This window comes from Nannobrachium achirus (genome assembly GCF_963921795.1).
Source record: "Nannobrachium achirus genome assembly, chromosome: 18".
Classification (NCBI taxonomy): domain Eukaryota; kingdom Metazoa; phylum Chordata; class Actinopteri; order Myctophiformes; family Myctophidae; genus Nannobrachium; species Nannobrachium achirus.
Window position 1 is genome coordinate 6,183,703 of NC_137825.1, and position 16,732 is coordinate 6,200,434.

Below are 16,732 nucleotides of genomic sequence, written 5' to 3' on the forward strand. Positions count from 1 at the left end.
GCATCCCCAAAATGCATTGCGCGATATCCAAGATGGCACTATTTGCGAACTGGCTTATAGAGACAGCACCCTTTGTACTGTCAGCCTGGCTGGATATAGACAGCAGCCATCACCCTACTTGCACGCTCTGCACAAGTAGGCCATCGGCTACGAGTGCACAAGACGCAAGTTGGCACCTCGAAAGAGTGCAGTCTAGTTCTTTCTTTGTTTCTTTCTTTTTGACTGATTTGTCATGTTTGTGTTAACACAAATCTGATGATATCTGCATAATACTGTGTTCTATCTGTAATTCAATATGAGTTAAAGGAAGGGATCTCAATGGAAATAAGCAACAGCTTCCTTTTAGTTGACCTTGTAACAGTGAACTGTACCTTTCACTATGCAAACTGACAATAAACACTTCAATCAATCAATCAATCAATCAATCAATCAATCAATCAATCAAATCAAATGTGTGCATTATTTATTTGAGATCACCATAAACCAAAAACTTAACAAGAGCTTGTAGATCTGCTATTTTAAGTTATAATATGAATCGTTTTTCTGTATAGGGCGGGTCATTGCAGGGTTCAGCTTTTAAAAGCTCCCCTCAGCCCTGCTTTCTTTGGAATGGTGGTATTATAGCTCCCCCTGCTGGTTATAAAATGTATACACAGGTAGGAGTCCAGAAACACATCAATAACGTTGAGTCAATTCAAAGTTTTAATTGACAAAAAAAAAATTAAAAAAAATCGCGTTTTAGTATGACTCTTTCAAACAAAAACATATTTAGGCCTATTCATGTTTCTAAATGTTTACTTTTCAAACTTCACACGCCTAGAGAGAGCTCTTCCATTTTGAAGACACTATTACGCTTATATAACTGTCATAATAATGACTGTTGTTTTATTAAGCTTTATTGTTTATTTCATGGACGGGTTTATGTCTTTAGTAAACCAGGGGCCAGTTGCACCACCAGAACTTACGTTCTGGTGGTGCAACTGGCCCCCCAGGGGTCTTCAACAGGGGGTCCGAGACCCCTAGGGGGTCCTCAGAGTTACCACAGGGGGTCCTCCAAATCTTTGAGTGATAGAAACTTTTTTTGTCTCCTTTTTTATATTCACCACTTGAACCCTAGGCTATAGCGTCCATATTCTGAGAACAAAAATAGCAAATCTACAAGCTCACAACGCCTCGCGCTGCGAGGCGTTGTGAGCTTGTAGATCGGCTATTTTTGGCCAAGAGGTTTGGTGTGGAGGGGAAAAAGAGCAGACTAAGTACAGACTGAAAGGTCAAGTTTATTAAGTATTGACGGTTCAAGTGGTTAAATATCTGAAAACACAAATTGATGTGAATCCAAAATGCACTGATGATTTCGCTGTCAAATGATGAAACTATATGGAATCCGGGGGTTCCTGCTTCATCTCTCTCTCAGCTAAGGGGTCCTAGCTGGCCTTAAAACGTTGAAGACCCCTGCTTTAGAACCATAGACTGTAGTTTAGAAGTTAGAACACACCAACTGTGTACTACGGAACTAATTGTCTGTTGACGCGAGGGTCAAGTCGGACCAGTGTTGCGAACGGACCAACTGTGTGTGCAACCTCCAAATATTTCCCCCATAACAAACACGCTTGGTAATCTGCTAGACGCCGTGTGATTCCTGTTCAGAGGAGTTGAGAAACGTTGACCAGAATCGAAGTGAAAAACTACTTGACAGAGATATTTTTTATTTTATTTTATGTTTTAGATACACTACTAGCTACTCTGCATGAATACTGAGTTACACTAAAAGCTCTTTTAAATTAACTAGCTGCTGCTGCTGCTGCTGCTGTAGCAAGCAAGTAAAGTTACCAGCTGTGGAGGTGACAGAACAGAAGAGAGTTAATTCATTATTATTATTTACTGTTTATTTCACAGCCAGAACAGAGGAGAGAAACACTCCAGAAAGGACACAGTCTGTCTCACTTTGAGACGATGAGGTAAGAATTAAGACCTTCATTATTGAGCTGCAGTAATGGGAAAAGTAGGCTCTGATTGTTTAAATATTGAAGAATGTATTAGAAGGTTGCATAGGAAAAAGTACACAATCATGACTATACCGTTCACTGACTGTACTTTTCACTCAAATGTTTTAAAGTATCAATACTGCAATATAGAAATACTCCGTCATTTTACAAGTAAAAGCAGTAAAAGTCCGCAATTCAAAATGTACTTGATTAAAAGTATGAAAATGTTGGTTGGATAGAGTACCAAAAAAGTACAACAGTGTTTGAAAATAGCTGATCTGCAAGCTCACAACGCAACACGTTGTGAGTTTGTGAATCTGCTATTTTCAAATAGCCTAGTAGGGCTAAAGTGGTTTATTATGTATGTTTTATAACCAAAGAAGTACAACAGTGTTTGAAAATAGCCGATCTACAAGCTCACAACGCGTAACCAAGGTATAAAATAGGGCTAAACGTATATCTGCAAAGTAACTAGTAACTAAAAAATGTTAAATAGTGCAGTAAAAAATACGTACAATATTTGGATCTGAGATGTAGTGGAAATGATTATAGAAATTGCAAATACACAAGTAGTAAAGTACAAATACCTCTAACATTGTACTTAAAGGGGAAGACACCCATTTTCAATTTTGAAATATGTCATTAATATACCTTAGAGGAGTTGTGTGGAAATAGGAAAAAAAAAGTTACCCCCTCTTCTGTGTTGCCTAGAACTGGAGGATTGATTTTGGGGTTTGTATTGCAAAGTAAACGGTGAGATGTCATCAATATTGAAAATGGGTGGTCTTCCCCTTTAAGTACGTATTGAAGTAAATGTACTTAGTTACTGTACACCACTGTTTTTTCCACTAATCCATGCATGATGATACAATGTGTCTCCATCACAGACTGCTGTAGAAGATAAAGCCCTGGACGACTGGAAACATGATGCTGAACCCCCAAACCATGGCTGGAGCACCATGTTTTGGGTAGGACATAGCCCTAGAATGTCTGTGATTTTCACCATGTTCTGGGTAGGACATAGCCCTAGAATGTCTGTGATTTTCCGAATAACACTTCGTGTAATCTCCAAATACAGAGCCATAGATCGGGCTGTCATGATATGACATTTTACATGACGATTAATTGTCACTCAAATAATTGGCGATTAACGATTTAATTGTGTTTTTGTCGTTGATAATTACATTTCTGTTTGGCTTTTAGGCTTTGAAGTTGTACATGGTAGATATGACACATAACCTAAATATACAAAGAAATTACTAACATATTTATCAACTTTCTACTTAAAAAATAACATCGATAGTGGACGCGTTGTGAGCTTGTAGATCGGCTATTTCCACTATTTCAGACATTTTTCAACATTCACGATTATGACGATTATGACAAAATAATTGCGATTGCGATATGTCTCCTAAGGACATAGCCCTAGAATGTCTGTGATTTTCCGAATAACACTTTGTGTAATCTCCAAATACACAGCCATAGATCGGTACCCTTGTGCGGCGGTTAGCAGCTAATCTGCGCGGCACTCAAGTGGCGAGCGTTACAATGTGTACTCACCCAATAATTAATTCCTCAGCCTTGGAGAATGTGCTGTGCTGTAGTGTCATATCCCTTTGAAAGTTCTGTCTGAAAACGTATATTTAGTGAAATATCTCCACCATTTCCAAGAGCTTTCGACACGGACGACTTTCCAAACAATCATGTACTTTCCCGTACATTTGTGCTTCCCAAAGGAGGTTATGATTCAGTCCAGTAGTCATTTCGAGCCCCTCGCCTGTCGGAAAGTCGTCCTTGTGGAAAGCTCCTGGAAAAGTGGAGATATTTGACTAAATACACGTTTTCAGCCAGAGGAATTAAGGCTGAGGAATGAATTATTGGTTGAGTACACAGGTAACGCTCGCCACTTGAGTGGAGTGGGCTAGGTAGGACAGTGATACACACACACACACACACACACACACACACACACACACACACACACACACACAGACAGACAAGGACCCCACGTTTGATGTGCATTCTATTGACACCCCATTTGACACAATATTATATTAGGGATTGGCGAGAACCTCACGATACGATATCACATATCAGTCTTGCTACTACTGGGGATCACAATGGTTGTGAGTAGTTGCATGCCACCATTGGTGTGATCTGAGCTTTAGAAAGAGGCAAACATCATGAAAATAGCCGTTCTGAAATCCCACAGCGCCTTGCAGTGTGAGTTTGGCTAGTATTTTCATATTCACCTGTGGAACAGAGTCAAAGTAAATAAATGCCCACAATTGCTTGTCAGTGCAGTTCTGAATGTGAGCACCTCGCTTTTGTTCTTTTGCATGGATTCATAAAGAAATGAATACATTATGTGGTGGGTCGAGGACCGCCATACAGTGTGATAGTCGCAGCCCCAGCCTGAAGCCTCAAAAGTCTAGTATCTGCTCTCGTTCCATAGGGATGTCCCTTTGGAGTGATGGTTAACACATATGGTGCCAACCCCGAGTTTCCCGAGTTTGTATTGGTACTAGTGCTGTGCCAACCCCGAGTTTCCCGAGTTTGGGCCGTTTTTGAAAAAAAAAAAAAAAAATCAAATTTTTTTTTTCCAAAAAAATCTTTTGGACCTCCAGAAATGTATTAGGCATGGTCGCGATCGCGAAATTCCATGTTTAACCCCCATACCAACCCATTCTTTCAAACATGGCAGCCATGTTTGTTTACATCTGAAGAAAACATAATGGCTGATAAATCATGAATGCCTGAACGGATTTCCAAGCGGATTTTTTTGTTTGAAAGCTGTGAACAGCATCTACACACGTGGTGCATCATCTAGGCATGGGCGTGCACTTTTTACACACTTGCACAATTACATGGAAGTCTATGGTAACCATGGCAACGCGAGACATTGAAGAGAAAAAATCATTGCAACATAAGTGTTAAGATATTGGACTTTCACGCGCGAGACCCGGGTTGGAAGCCAGGTGGGGAGGTTCGGATTACCTCCGTTACACATATATAGACATGTTATTGCGTGGCCAACTGGCCATTCTCTTAATGCTGCTCGTTCGCAGCAAAAAGAATGCTGTGACGTGAGGCCTGCTGTCAGTAGAGCTAAACTTTCGGCTGCTCTGAATATTTGGAACCCAAGAGCCACTAATAGTCAGGGAATTTTAATAAAACCCTGGGAATAAATTCCTTACCAAACAATTTCTTCACCAATGTGTTCGTAAAGGTGTCTAGTAACATATCTAACAAAGATTGAAATTCAACATCCCTAGCAAAATATTTGACAGCTAGGGTAGTTCTGTGTCTCATTCACTTACTATAGGCTACACTGTACTATAAGGGGAAAAGAATCACTCCCAAAAATATACTTTAAGTAGCATGTTAGGGGTCTAACTAGGTGTTTTTAATTATTCTGAATCCATTACAAGCATTTGTTTTGCACGGAAAACATTCATTGGGCCAACATCGGACGCAAAAAAACAATGGTTTAGTGATGAGTCATCACTTTTCACAAGGTGTATGGGGTCATTTTTGGCCCAAGGAATGTTTTTCGTGCAAAACAAATGCTTGCAATGGATTCAGAATAATTAAAAATACCTAGTTAGTCCCCTCACATCCCACTTAAAGCATATTTTTGGGAGTGATTTTTTCCCCCTTATAGTACAGTGTATTGTAAGTGAATACAGAATGAGACCCAGAGTTACCCTAGCTGTCAAATATTTTGCTAGGGATGTTGAATTTCAATCTTTGTTAGATATGTTACTAGACACCTTTACGAACACATTGGTGAAGAAATTGTTTGGTAAGGAATTTATTCCCAGATTTGACAGATATTCTGCTAATTTTCCCTGACTACAAGTAACCTCTTAACTGAAATATAAATATCAGTTAAATATGCAAAACAATAACAATGTATTCATTCATTTTTGTTTTTTTAAATGTAGAGCTGTGAACTTCCTGCAGGTCTTGTACCATCCACCAGGGGGTGCTGGTGCAGCACCCTCAGTTCTCCTGCTGCCCTCAGCCTTGGTGAAGACAGAGAACACAACACAGACATCAAGTCAGACAGTGAGGTGAGAAACTCTTTATTAAAGTTACATTATATCACAGGTGTACCGGAACCAAAGCTGTTTGACTCAATATGATAATACCCTACCTCAACTACACACCTGTCCAGTGAAAGCTGGTCTGCAAATATATATATATACAAAACCTTCAAAATGTTATCATCACCTTTGTGGTGTTTCAACCCAAAAATATGACTTACAGATAGTTATCAATGTGCCTGCAAATTAAAGGAATAGTTCACCCCCAAAGCGACTTTTTTTCTATTGATTACTTACATTATTAATGACAAGATGGAAGATGATTCTGACATGCACAGACAGAGACGTATGTTGTATATGCAGGCTAACATGTTAGTAAGGACATTCTACTACTGCTCAGATGAGGTCAAGGTGAAATTGTTTAGAGCCTACTGTAATCCTTTATATACAGTACACTAATGGGTGAACTATAAAAAAGAGAGTTTGTGCAAGCTTAAGGTTGCTTATAATGATGCACTCAGGATCCTCCTGAAGAGGCCTAGGGGCCTCTCGACTTCATTACATAAGTCGACTCCCACCAGAGAAAGTCGAAAGTCGAAGTTGAAAAAAAAACTTTCTATTGTGAAAATAGCAGATCTACATGCTCACAACGCCTCGCGTCGCGAGGCGTTGTGAGCATGTAGATCGGTTATTGTCACTTTAGAAATGTGCAGATACCCTCTATACACTTAAACTTTATGTAGGTTTGTTTACAGTTAAGTGAGAAAACTATTTTTCACATTAAGTTAATCATCTGGGGACCCCTCAAAATAATGTGATGACGTCATCAAACGATAAATTCGACTTCAACTCAACTTTTCGAGTCGACTTGTAAAAATCACAAGTTGTTAATGCCCTAGTATACGTGATTATTATAATCATCATCAACGCATTATTGGTTTAGTAATGCGATAAAAACAAAAACAAATATCCATGAATTCCAGGCTTCACAGGGTTTGTAATTGATCCAACACTGGTCATCATCAGGGCAAGTAATGCAAGGTTTTTCAGTTTTTTCAAGATCATATTGTTATTTTAGTCTTTTTAATTTTTTCATTTCGTCATATGAAATTTTCATATCGTCCCATCCCTAATCCCCATCGATATGTTGTTAAGTTGAGTTCTTTCGCAAAGTTATTCCCGAAGCTGTTTCACTCAACATGATAAAGTTTGTCTCTTTGGTAACAGACCGCTCTGTCTGCGAGGCCCAGATGATATAGTTTGTCTCTTTGGTAACAGACTGCTCTGTCTGTGAGGCCCAGATGATACAGTTTGTCTCTTTGGTAACATACTGCTCTGTCTGCGAGGCCCAGATGATATATTTTGTCTCTTTGGTAACAGACTGCTCTGTCTGTGAGGCCCAGATGATACAGTTTGTCTCTTTGGTAACAGACTGCTCTGTCTGCGAGGCCCAGATGATAAAGTTTGTCTCTTTGGTAACAGACCGCTCTGTCTGCGAGGCTCAGACGACGCTCAAGTCCCAGAAACAGTGGACAACGGAACACAGAACATAACCGAGGCAAAGGGGTAAGATGCTTGTCCAGTTGGTAAATGTAATACCAGATTGTGCCACAAGGTGGCTACAGAGTGAAGGCAATATTCTCCTGCTTATATGTAGGGAAAAAAAAGTTATGGACATTTGTATATTCACTGTCCCATTGACTCCACTACACAGGAAAGGAAATATATTATAAACAAGAAAGAATCTGCTTTAAGTAGCATGTGAGGGGTCAAAATGGAGGGTTTTCATGATTCTGAATCCATTGCAAGCATTTGTTTTGCACAAAAAACATCACTCATCACTGTGATGACTGTGAAAAGTGATGACTCATCACTTTTCACACTTTTGTTGGTTCGTTTTCTAGCCCAAGGAATGTTTTTTGTGCAACACAAATGCTTGCAATGGATTCACAATCATAAAAACTCTCCATTTTGACCCCTCACATGCTACTTAAAGCAGAATATTTTTTTTTATAATATATTTCCTTTCCTGTGTAGTGGAGTCAGTGGGACAGTGAATATACAAATGGCCATAACTTTTTTTTCGCAATGTTTCCGGCAGAGCAGGTCATTCTGTGGACCTTAATGACCAAACTAATAGATAAAACAGAAATAAAAAGTACATCAGAACATCACAGGTTCAACCCTATTCCTTGAGCTTTTGGGCATGTGGATCCCCGACTATTTATAGTATTTTGTGTCCCACTCCTGTGATATTCGCCTGGGACCTAAACTAGCGGAAATAGCCGATCTACAAGCTCACAGCGTGTCCCGACCCTCTGTTTGGGAAACAGTGGTGTATAGATGTTTCTCATTGGTCTGATGTCTTCATAGCCTGGCATGGCGCTGGCACAGGCGAAAACGCTGTGTGTGTAAGAGTATGGCAACGCCAGGCTAATGTCTTTACAGAGTTTCGCAGCGCGAGGCGTTGTGAGCTTATAGATCGGCTATTTTCGGCAAAGAGCTTTGGTGTAGAGGGGAAAAAGAGCAGACTAAGTACAGAGTGAAAAGTCTTTTTTTTTTTGTACTGACGGTTCAAGTGGTTAAATATCTGAAAACACAAATTGACATGAATCCAAAATACACTGATAATTGTGCTGTGAAAAGATGAAACTATATGGAATCTATGATAAGGTTGTGGGGGTCCCTGGCACCCTGCTTCATCTCGCTCTCAACTAAAGGGGTCCTTGGGCTGAAAACGTTGAAGACCCCTGCTCTAGCCCATTTAGGCCTGAACACATTATGACGCAATATTTTATGCTTTACAGGCATTGACACTAAGGCTTGCCCACCTGCCCCCGGCAGGTAAATAAAACGTCAGGGCAGGTGAAGTTGGCTTTCAGGTTGCCCGACAGGGCAAGTGCTCATTTGAGAGGGGACACAAATGTCTATAAACACAACACGAGATATCTGTCTAAACACCTGAACGTGGCCAGTGCACTGTGTCTTCTGGTCTGTGGAATGTAAAATAAGAGCACTATTTACCTATAATGTGCTGTTTTTACTGTTGCTACATTTAAAAATATAAAATAACAAGTGTTATGGGTTAGGGTTAGTGCTAACCCTAACCCTAACCCAAACCATATTCAATCATAGCTAAAGTATTTGGTATTTGGATTTGGAGGTATTGAGGTATGACATTTTATCGTACCTATAATTTTTTAATGGACGATTTACTTTTCGGGCAAGTGGGCATTACCTTCGGGCAAGTAGAACATGACCTGTACTTGCCCGATGGGCAAGTGCCTCTGAGACCTTAGTGTCAACCCCTGCTTTAAATATAAAAAATAGCAGATATACAAGCTCACAGCTGTGAGCTTGTAGATTTTTTTTTTATCGTGAAAATTATAATTTTGACCCGATTCTATAAGTGTCTTTTGAATCCTTCTAATATTTTTGGAAAAAACCTATGTTTCTATATTAGTCCAGTTCTATTTGTCCAAAAATGAAGGTTCGTTCAAATTTTCTGGAGATTAGGAAAACTATACATTTTTGGAAACTTCAGAGTGTAACAAATCAGAAAATCCATGATTCCATTTAGCTGAAGCCAATATGGTGGTCATCTTGGACTTTGAAAAATGGCAACCTTTGAATATTCGTTTTTCAATATCTCGACCTCTAGATTATGTAGGATCATGATTCTAGTGGCTAAATCAACATTTTTAGGGTCAGGAAATCCAATGGTGCTAATTAGAAATATTCACAAATGATCAATGGCACAGATGTGGGTCCTCATCCTTAATTTTGGGGGCAAAAGGTAACATTTTAATATTCGTTTTTCCACTGTTTTGAACTACAATATAGGATCATGATTCCAGTGGTTAAACTAACATTTTTAGGAAATCAATATATTATCTGAAGAGGCAGAGACAGATGATTTCTCTCAATGACACAAAATTGTGTAATTTATTTACATCCAACAGTAAATTGAATTGATTAAGTAAACTATCAAGTAAAAACTGGTAGGCTATATTGTTGCTGTCGGGTGGAAACCTTGAATGAACAAAGCAGTTACTTCTCAGAAAATGGAAACAATGGACCCAATGAAGATATTTTTCATATGCTCTTGTCTATACTTTTTGTTCTTTCATTATTCATAAACCCCACATACAGACAATTTCAGTGATAAGTTCTTCCGCAAATAGCAAAAACTGTCACCAAACAGATATAGGACCCAATAGCAGGCAAAGAGGCAGGTACAAAGTTCAATGGATTTAATTAAACAAAAGCTGGAGGGGAGAAGGCAAAGGGACCAGGTGGAGAGAGTCAAAGGGGCAGCATAGTTCATAGTTCTTAGTGGGCAATCTGCGTGGCGCCTGGTCCAAGAGGGATAAGGCTAATCGTAGTCTGTGGGTCCGGTCCTGGTCCAAACACTGGGGATCTGTCCAAACATGCTGGAATACAAGGGCGTTAGGCAAGGGTCAAATCCAGATACAGGCAGGGGTCAAAAACGGGCATAAATACAGGTTATAGCAAGCAAGAATAGATCAGCAGGCAGATAATAGAGGCATAAGTGAGGCAATAAATACACTAAGTGGAAACAGTTATGCTTACCTGTAGCAATATAGCAAGAACACGGTTGTCTATACATCATCTTCAATGCTATAATTGCTGTCACTAGCCTATTTATGTTGACAGCCTTCATCGTTTTGGAAGTCAGTACTACACTGACATAATTCCATAGAGGGTAGCTCCACTGATCTGCAAGAACATCTATGTGACAGTCTGCTTTTTGCAGTGACATCTGAGCATCTCAATGATTGCTGGGAGAGACTCATTTGTTTCAGCTGGCCATCCTCTCCTTGTAATATCCATTGTTGAGTGGGTTAAGGAACTCCTGCTGAGCTATGTGTGCCTGACTCCTCACTCTGGCCTCGATATGGACGTTTAGGACATGCTGCTTAAGAGCACCAAGTGTGAGTGGAAGCTTGACCCCTTCTGCCAAGTGTTTGCAGAATAGATGCCTTCTCAGCTTACCTTCGGTAAGTGCAGTGCATACAAACTTAGCTACTGTAGTTAATAGATCCTCTGTTACATCACTGGTTTGAGAAAGCATCTTCAGTGCCTTGAAGACTTCATCACCAGCTTTGAGGTAGCTGTTCCACCATGTAGATTTGCCTATCGAAAATCTCAGTGTTCCCAGTGTTGTCTGCTCCTGTAAAGGCATGAAGTCCTGGCAACGCTTTCTCACGACCAAACAAATGCTGATCTGATCTTACATCAAAGACCATTGAAGCAAAGACTCCCCCATGCTTGTCATTGGGTCCGCTATTAGGACACACAAAGATTAACAGTGAACTGCACTTTAAAGCCAACAACTATGAAGAAGCAGACACCTTGTTGATCCACCTTACAGTTCTGGCTTCATATAGCAAACTCTTTGATGCACAGCTAATGTTCTTCTCCTCAGACACAGATGTGTTGTCCTCAAGGCTCTGAAGATGCTTTCTTAAACCATGTAACAGGATCTTCAAACTAAAATTTCCACTGTAGGGCCGACCCAGAACTAGAACCAGAACTTCTGCTTTTGTTTCCATAAAACTAGAACTAGAACCGGGGTCCGAGCAGCAGCGCTGCTGGTCCCGCCCATAGGTTCCCAGAACTCAAGTTTAGTTCTACTTCAGGAGCAGAACCGAAAAAAGGTTCCAGGAACCTTGTCTGGAACCAGGCTGTGTGCAATGGAAACAACACCAGAACCAAAAAAATAGGTTCAGGTTCTGGAAAGTCCTGGTTCCACCTTGCAGTGGAAAGGGGGCTTAAGTTTGTATGCACTGCATACTTACCAAAGGGGAAACACCCCTGAACTGAGATGGCATCTATTCTGCAAACACATGGCAGAAAGGGACAAGCTTCCACCCACACTTGGTGCTCTTACGCAGCATAGAGTCCATATCGAGGCCAGAGTGTGGAGTCAGGCACACGTAGCTCAGTAGGAGTTCCTTGACCCACTCAACAATGGCTATTTCAAGGATGAGGATGGCCAGCTGAAATCAGTTACAACTGAGTCCCTCCCAGTACCAGAGGCAATCATTGAGATGGTCAATGTCACTGTCTTAGCATTTATTGATGTCACAATGAAGACTGTCAAGATACATTGACTAGTGACAGCAATGATTGATAATGAGGATGATGTATAGATTACTGTGTTCTTGCTATTTCTACAGTTAAGCTTGCCTGATTCCACTGAGTAGCCAGAGCATTTATTGCCTCACTTATTCCACTATTCCTGCTGATTTATTCTAGCTTACTATAACCTGTATTTGTGCCAGTTTTTGACCCCTGGGTTAGCCTGTTTAGACAGGACAGGACCCACAGACTATGACTAGCCTTACCCTCTAGAACCAGGCGCCACGCAGATTGCCCACTCAGAACTCTGACCCATGCTGCCCCTTTGACTCCGTCAATCTCCACCTGGTCCCTTTGCTTCCCCCTCACTGAAAGGGTTTTTCTGTGGGTTTATGAATATTGAAAGAACAAAAAGTATTAACAAAAGCATATGACTAAATAATGTCTTCAATGGATCCATTGGAACAGGTTATTGTTTCCATTTTCTGAGAAGTAACTGCTTTGTTCATACAAGGTTTCCACCCCGACAGCAGAAATATACCAGTTTGTACTTGATAGTTTGAAACCTAATCGATTCAGTTTTATGTTGGGTGTAAATAAATGACACGATTTTGTGTCAATGAGAGAAATTATCTGTCTCTGTCTCCTCAGATAATATATTGATTTCTTTAACATTTTAGATTAACCACTGGAATCATGTGGAAAAACGAATATTTAAATGTTACCTTTTGCCCCCAAAATTAAGGATGATGACCCAAATCTGTGCCATTGATCATTTGTGAATATATATTTCTAATTAGCACCATTGGATTTCCTAACCCTAAAAATGTTGATTTAGCCATCCTACATAATCTAGAAGTTGAGATATTGAAAAACGAATATTCAAAGGTCGCCATTTTTCAAAGTCCAAGATGACCACCATATTGGCTTCAGCGCAAATGGAATCATGGATTTTCTGATTTGTTACACTCTGAAGTTTCCAAAAATATATAGTTTTCCTAATCTCCAGAAAATTTGAACGAAAATACAAATAGAACTGGACTATATCAGCAATCTGGCCAGACATCGTCAAAGAAAAGGTCCTTTTCACTTCACTGGAGCTCAGTTAGTCTGTTCTTCAGAGACTACTATGTCAGTGGTTCTCAAACCTTTTCATGTGAGGGGTCCCCAAAATGATATTTATTTGGCCACGGACCCCCATCTCAGAATATTTAGTTCCAGGGACCACCCAGAAGCAAAATTTTAGTTACAAGCGTTCACCTTGAAAATACATACTATATTCAAAGATTTTCACACATTTTCACAACTTTTTTTCAAAAATAGCAGATCTACAAGCTCGCAGCGCGGCACTCGGTGCCGCGCTGTGAGCTTGTATATCTGCTATTTTTCACTGGTTAAAGCAGTCAATAATTCTAGACCTGAATGGATTAGAAAGTGTTTCTCATTGGTCTGTTCTCTCTACAGCGTCTCCTCAGAGCATACAGCACCTTCCTGCCGTGGTGTAGATCTCTCTCAGCATCCTGCCTTACAGGTGAGCTGACACTAGTAGGATAGAATATGATGATGACACAATCTGCATCATTTTTGTGTATTACTCGACCCAACGCCTCGCGGTGCGAGGTGTTGTGTGCTTGTAGATCGTCTGTTTTCACTAGTTTAAATAATTTTTAAAATGATAAATACAAAACAAACGGTTTTGGACATACAAGGTTTCCACCCGACAACGACGAATTATAACTCATGTAACTGGCCCACTGGCTTGTCACAAATCTTTGAGTAGCAGCAGCGCTATAGAGAGAGATCTCTTTCTATTACGCGCAATGAGGGCCTCTCCAACTCTTTTTCCCGGGCTGAATCGGGCCCAGCACGTCCCTGCCATAGACCTGGTATACGAATACCATATGTTGTCCCATAGACCTGGTATATGACTACCATATGTTGTCCTATAGACCTGGTATATGACTACCATATGTTGTCCCATAGACCTGGTATATGACTACCATATGTTGTCCCATAGACCTGGTATATGACTACCATATGTTGTCCCATAGACCTGGTATATGACTACCATATGTTGTCCCATAGACCTGGTATATGACTACCATGTGTTGTCCCATAGACCTGGTATATGACTACCATATGTTGTCCCATAGACCTGGTATATGACTACCATGTGTTGTCCCATAGACCTGGCTGCCTCCTGGCTATGACTACCATGTGTGCTGGGTGGAGGAGAGGCCCACGCTCCTGGACCACAGTGCTGTGTGCGCCAAGCTGCGTCTCCCGCTGAGGACCCGCGAGGAGATGACAGAGTGGGTGATGAAGACCCGCAGCACCCCCGTCACCTGGAGGGTCCTTTTCACCAAGCCCTTGAAAGGCCAAAGGGTCATCGTTAAGGTAAACTGGAAATTAAAAGCGGTTCCCTGTAGAAAAACTGAAAACACGCACAAAGTATATGTAAGCCATTTACCATGAGAGGGAGTGGGTTGTTGGCTGATTTACCACTGTTTCAGGGTTGTGTCTGCTGTTTTTGACAAAATGAATGATAATTTTTGATGAACCAAGTTGCAAATAATATGCACTTCCAGTTAGGGCATTCACCAAATATTATATTGAATATATATCGAAGCCGAATATTCGTTTTTTTTTTTTTGTGTTTTTTTTTTACCACAATTTACCACTGTTTCAGGGTTGTGGCACGAGGCGAAGCCACTTCTACCATATAAATGAATTAAAACACAGTTGTAACTTGCTAGGTTATTTAGCTACAATCATTAATTGTTTTAGAATACACATATACTTCCGCCACAGCATATAGTCCCATAAACAACAATGATTGCAGCCACATTCACTGGCCAAAAACAAACGAACAAAACAAGAAATCACAACCCCTAGGCTACTTGTCATGATGTCGATTCACAGTTATTGACACACTTCCTGAAAAGGTGCAGTTATTGAAATAGCTTTACTGTAACACAACAGTGGGCGGGGTCCATGAGCCAACTCAAGGTTGTTGACTGATTTACCACTGTTTTAAGCCAATCAGAATCCAATATCTGTGTGACCACAAAAAGTGGTAGAAACATTTTTTTTATATTCTTTATTTAGGGACAGACACACATCAAAACACAAACACCACAGTAAATTAAATGTACATTTGGGAGAGTTAACAAAAGTGTACATTAGAAATTAAATTCAGAGTAATATACCTGAAGACATGGGGGAACACTTTTAGCTGTGAGCATTAGTTTATACAAGTCATGTTTTAAGAGTAAAGCTGGTTGCACACTGCTGCGTTTTTCGGGCCGAATATCGGAGTCAATTTCGGAGCGCGTGAATAAAAAAATCAACCTCACGTTATGTCTGTCACGTTTGCACACTGCCGCCCGTTTCGCGCACCACTCGGTCCCTTGCTCTCTCTATCTCTCTCTCTCTCCTTGCCCTGAAAAAACGCATTTCGCAACGAAAAACGCAGCAGTGTGCAACCACCTTAAAGCTGGCCATACACTACACGATAATCGGGCCCGACTGAATCGGGTAGAATTAAACACTACAGGATCATTTTTTCAGATTATTTTACCAGATAATCTAAACGGGCTCAGACTAGCCGTTTTGAACAGTCGGGCGCTCCGCACGCTACAAGATTCTATCCCGATTGAGTCGGGCCTGAACAAAGCAATAATACATAATATAAAATACTAAATGTCACGGGCTGTTCTTCGCCTTGCAACACACACACACGCACACGCACACAACAACACATAAACGTTATCCACACAACACACCATCGCTTCGCGCAATGGAGAAAAAAAAAACGCTTCAATTGTGTCCCATTTTGATGATCATATGAGTTCACTTTGACACGTTTCATGTCAATCCATGCCTCTGTTCAACTCTCTGACTTTTACCCTCTCTGTCTCTTATCACTGCTGCGTGCTGCGCGCTGTCTTCTTCTCATGGTGCCTGATTTATGATTAGTCGTATGACTGTGTGGCGCACAGAACATTAGATTTCCAAGATCAAACTGCGTCCCTCCGCGCCACATTGTGGGGTTTGTAGATCAGGCAGTGGGCGTGTACTTGCACTCGTGTGCTGTTCCCACTTCAGTCTGTGACTGACTGGTAGTGACTATTTCTGCTGATATAAAACAAACTCGCGACCATTGAGTTCTAATTCCCATCGCAAGCAATCATGATACAACCTGGGAGGATGGATGTGGATCATTATTTGAAATAATAAGCAGTGTATTTATGTGTATTGCTTTTTTGGGGGGTAACTTGTTTTTAGTCCCAAATATACTGTAATGCTTTAAAAAGGACAGGCCTATTAGGCTGGCTATGCGGGGCGCGCTGTGCCCGGAGTAGCCAGGAGTTGTTAACCCAGCTGGTAGATCAAACAACGAGTTGATGATGGCCCATTAATTAAGCTACACGCTGTACCTATGGCCAATTGGAACTTGAAAGGAGTAGAGATTACATAACTGCACCGTGCACGGACCATCAGAGAAAGTGACTGACGTGGGGTGAGCTGCTGTTGTAGGCTGCTTCCACCACGGACGGTTCAAGTTCAAGACAGGTTCAAGTTCAAGACAGG

General features: G+C 40.7%; 1 protein-coding gene across 3 annotated transcripts in view; it reads left to right on the forward strand.

Moving 5' to 3' along the window:
* Positions 1–1,613: 1,613 nt before the first annotated feature.
* LOC308303641 (uncharacterized protein) overlaps positions 1,614–16,732 on the forward strand; it is a 30,087-nt gene continuing 14,968 nt past the window's right edge. For 2 of the 3 annotated variants that reach the window (XM_080748076.1, XM_080748077.1), the window contains exons 1-6: positions 1,614–1,958; positions 2,873–2,953; positions 5,933–6,061; positions 7,517–7,600; positions 13,604–13,670; positions 14,327–14,536. In XM_080748076.1, coding sequence (XP_080604202.1) covers positions 2,910–2,953; positions 5,933–6,061; positions 7,517–7,600; positions 13,604–13,670; positions 14,327–14,536 — 534 coding nt within the window. In that variant the 5' untranslated portion in view covers positions 1,614–1,958; positions 2,873–2,909. The remainder of the gene's footprint in view (positions 1,959–2,872; positions 2,954–5,932; positions 6,062–7,516; positions 7,601–13,603; positions 13,671–14,326; positions 14,537–16,732) is intronic. The other variant, XM_080748078.1, reaches the window with a different exon arrangement.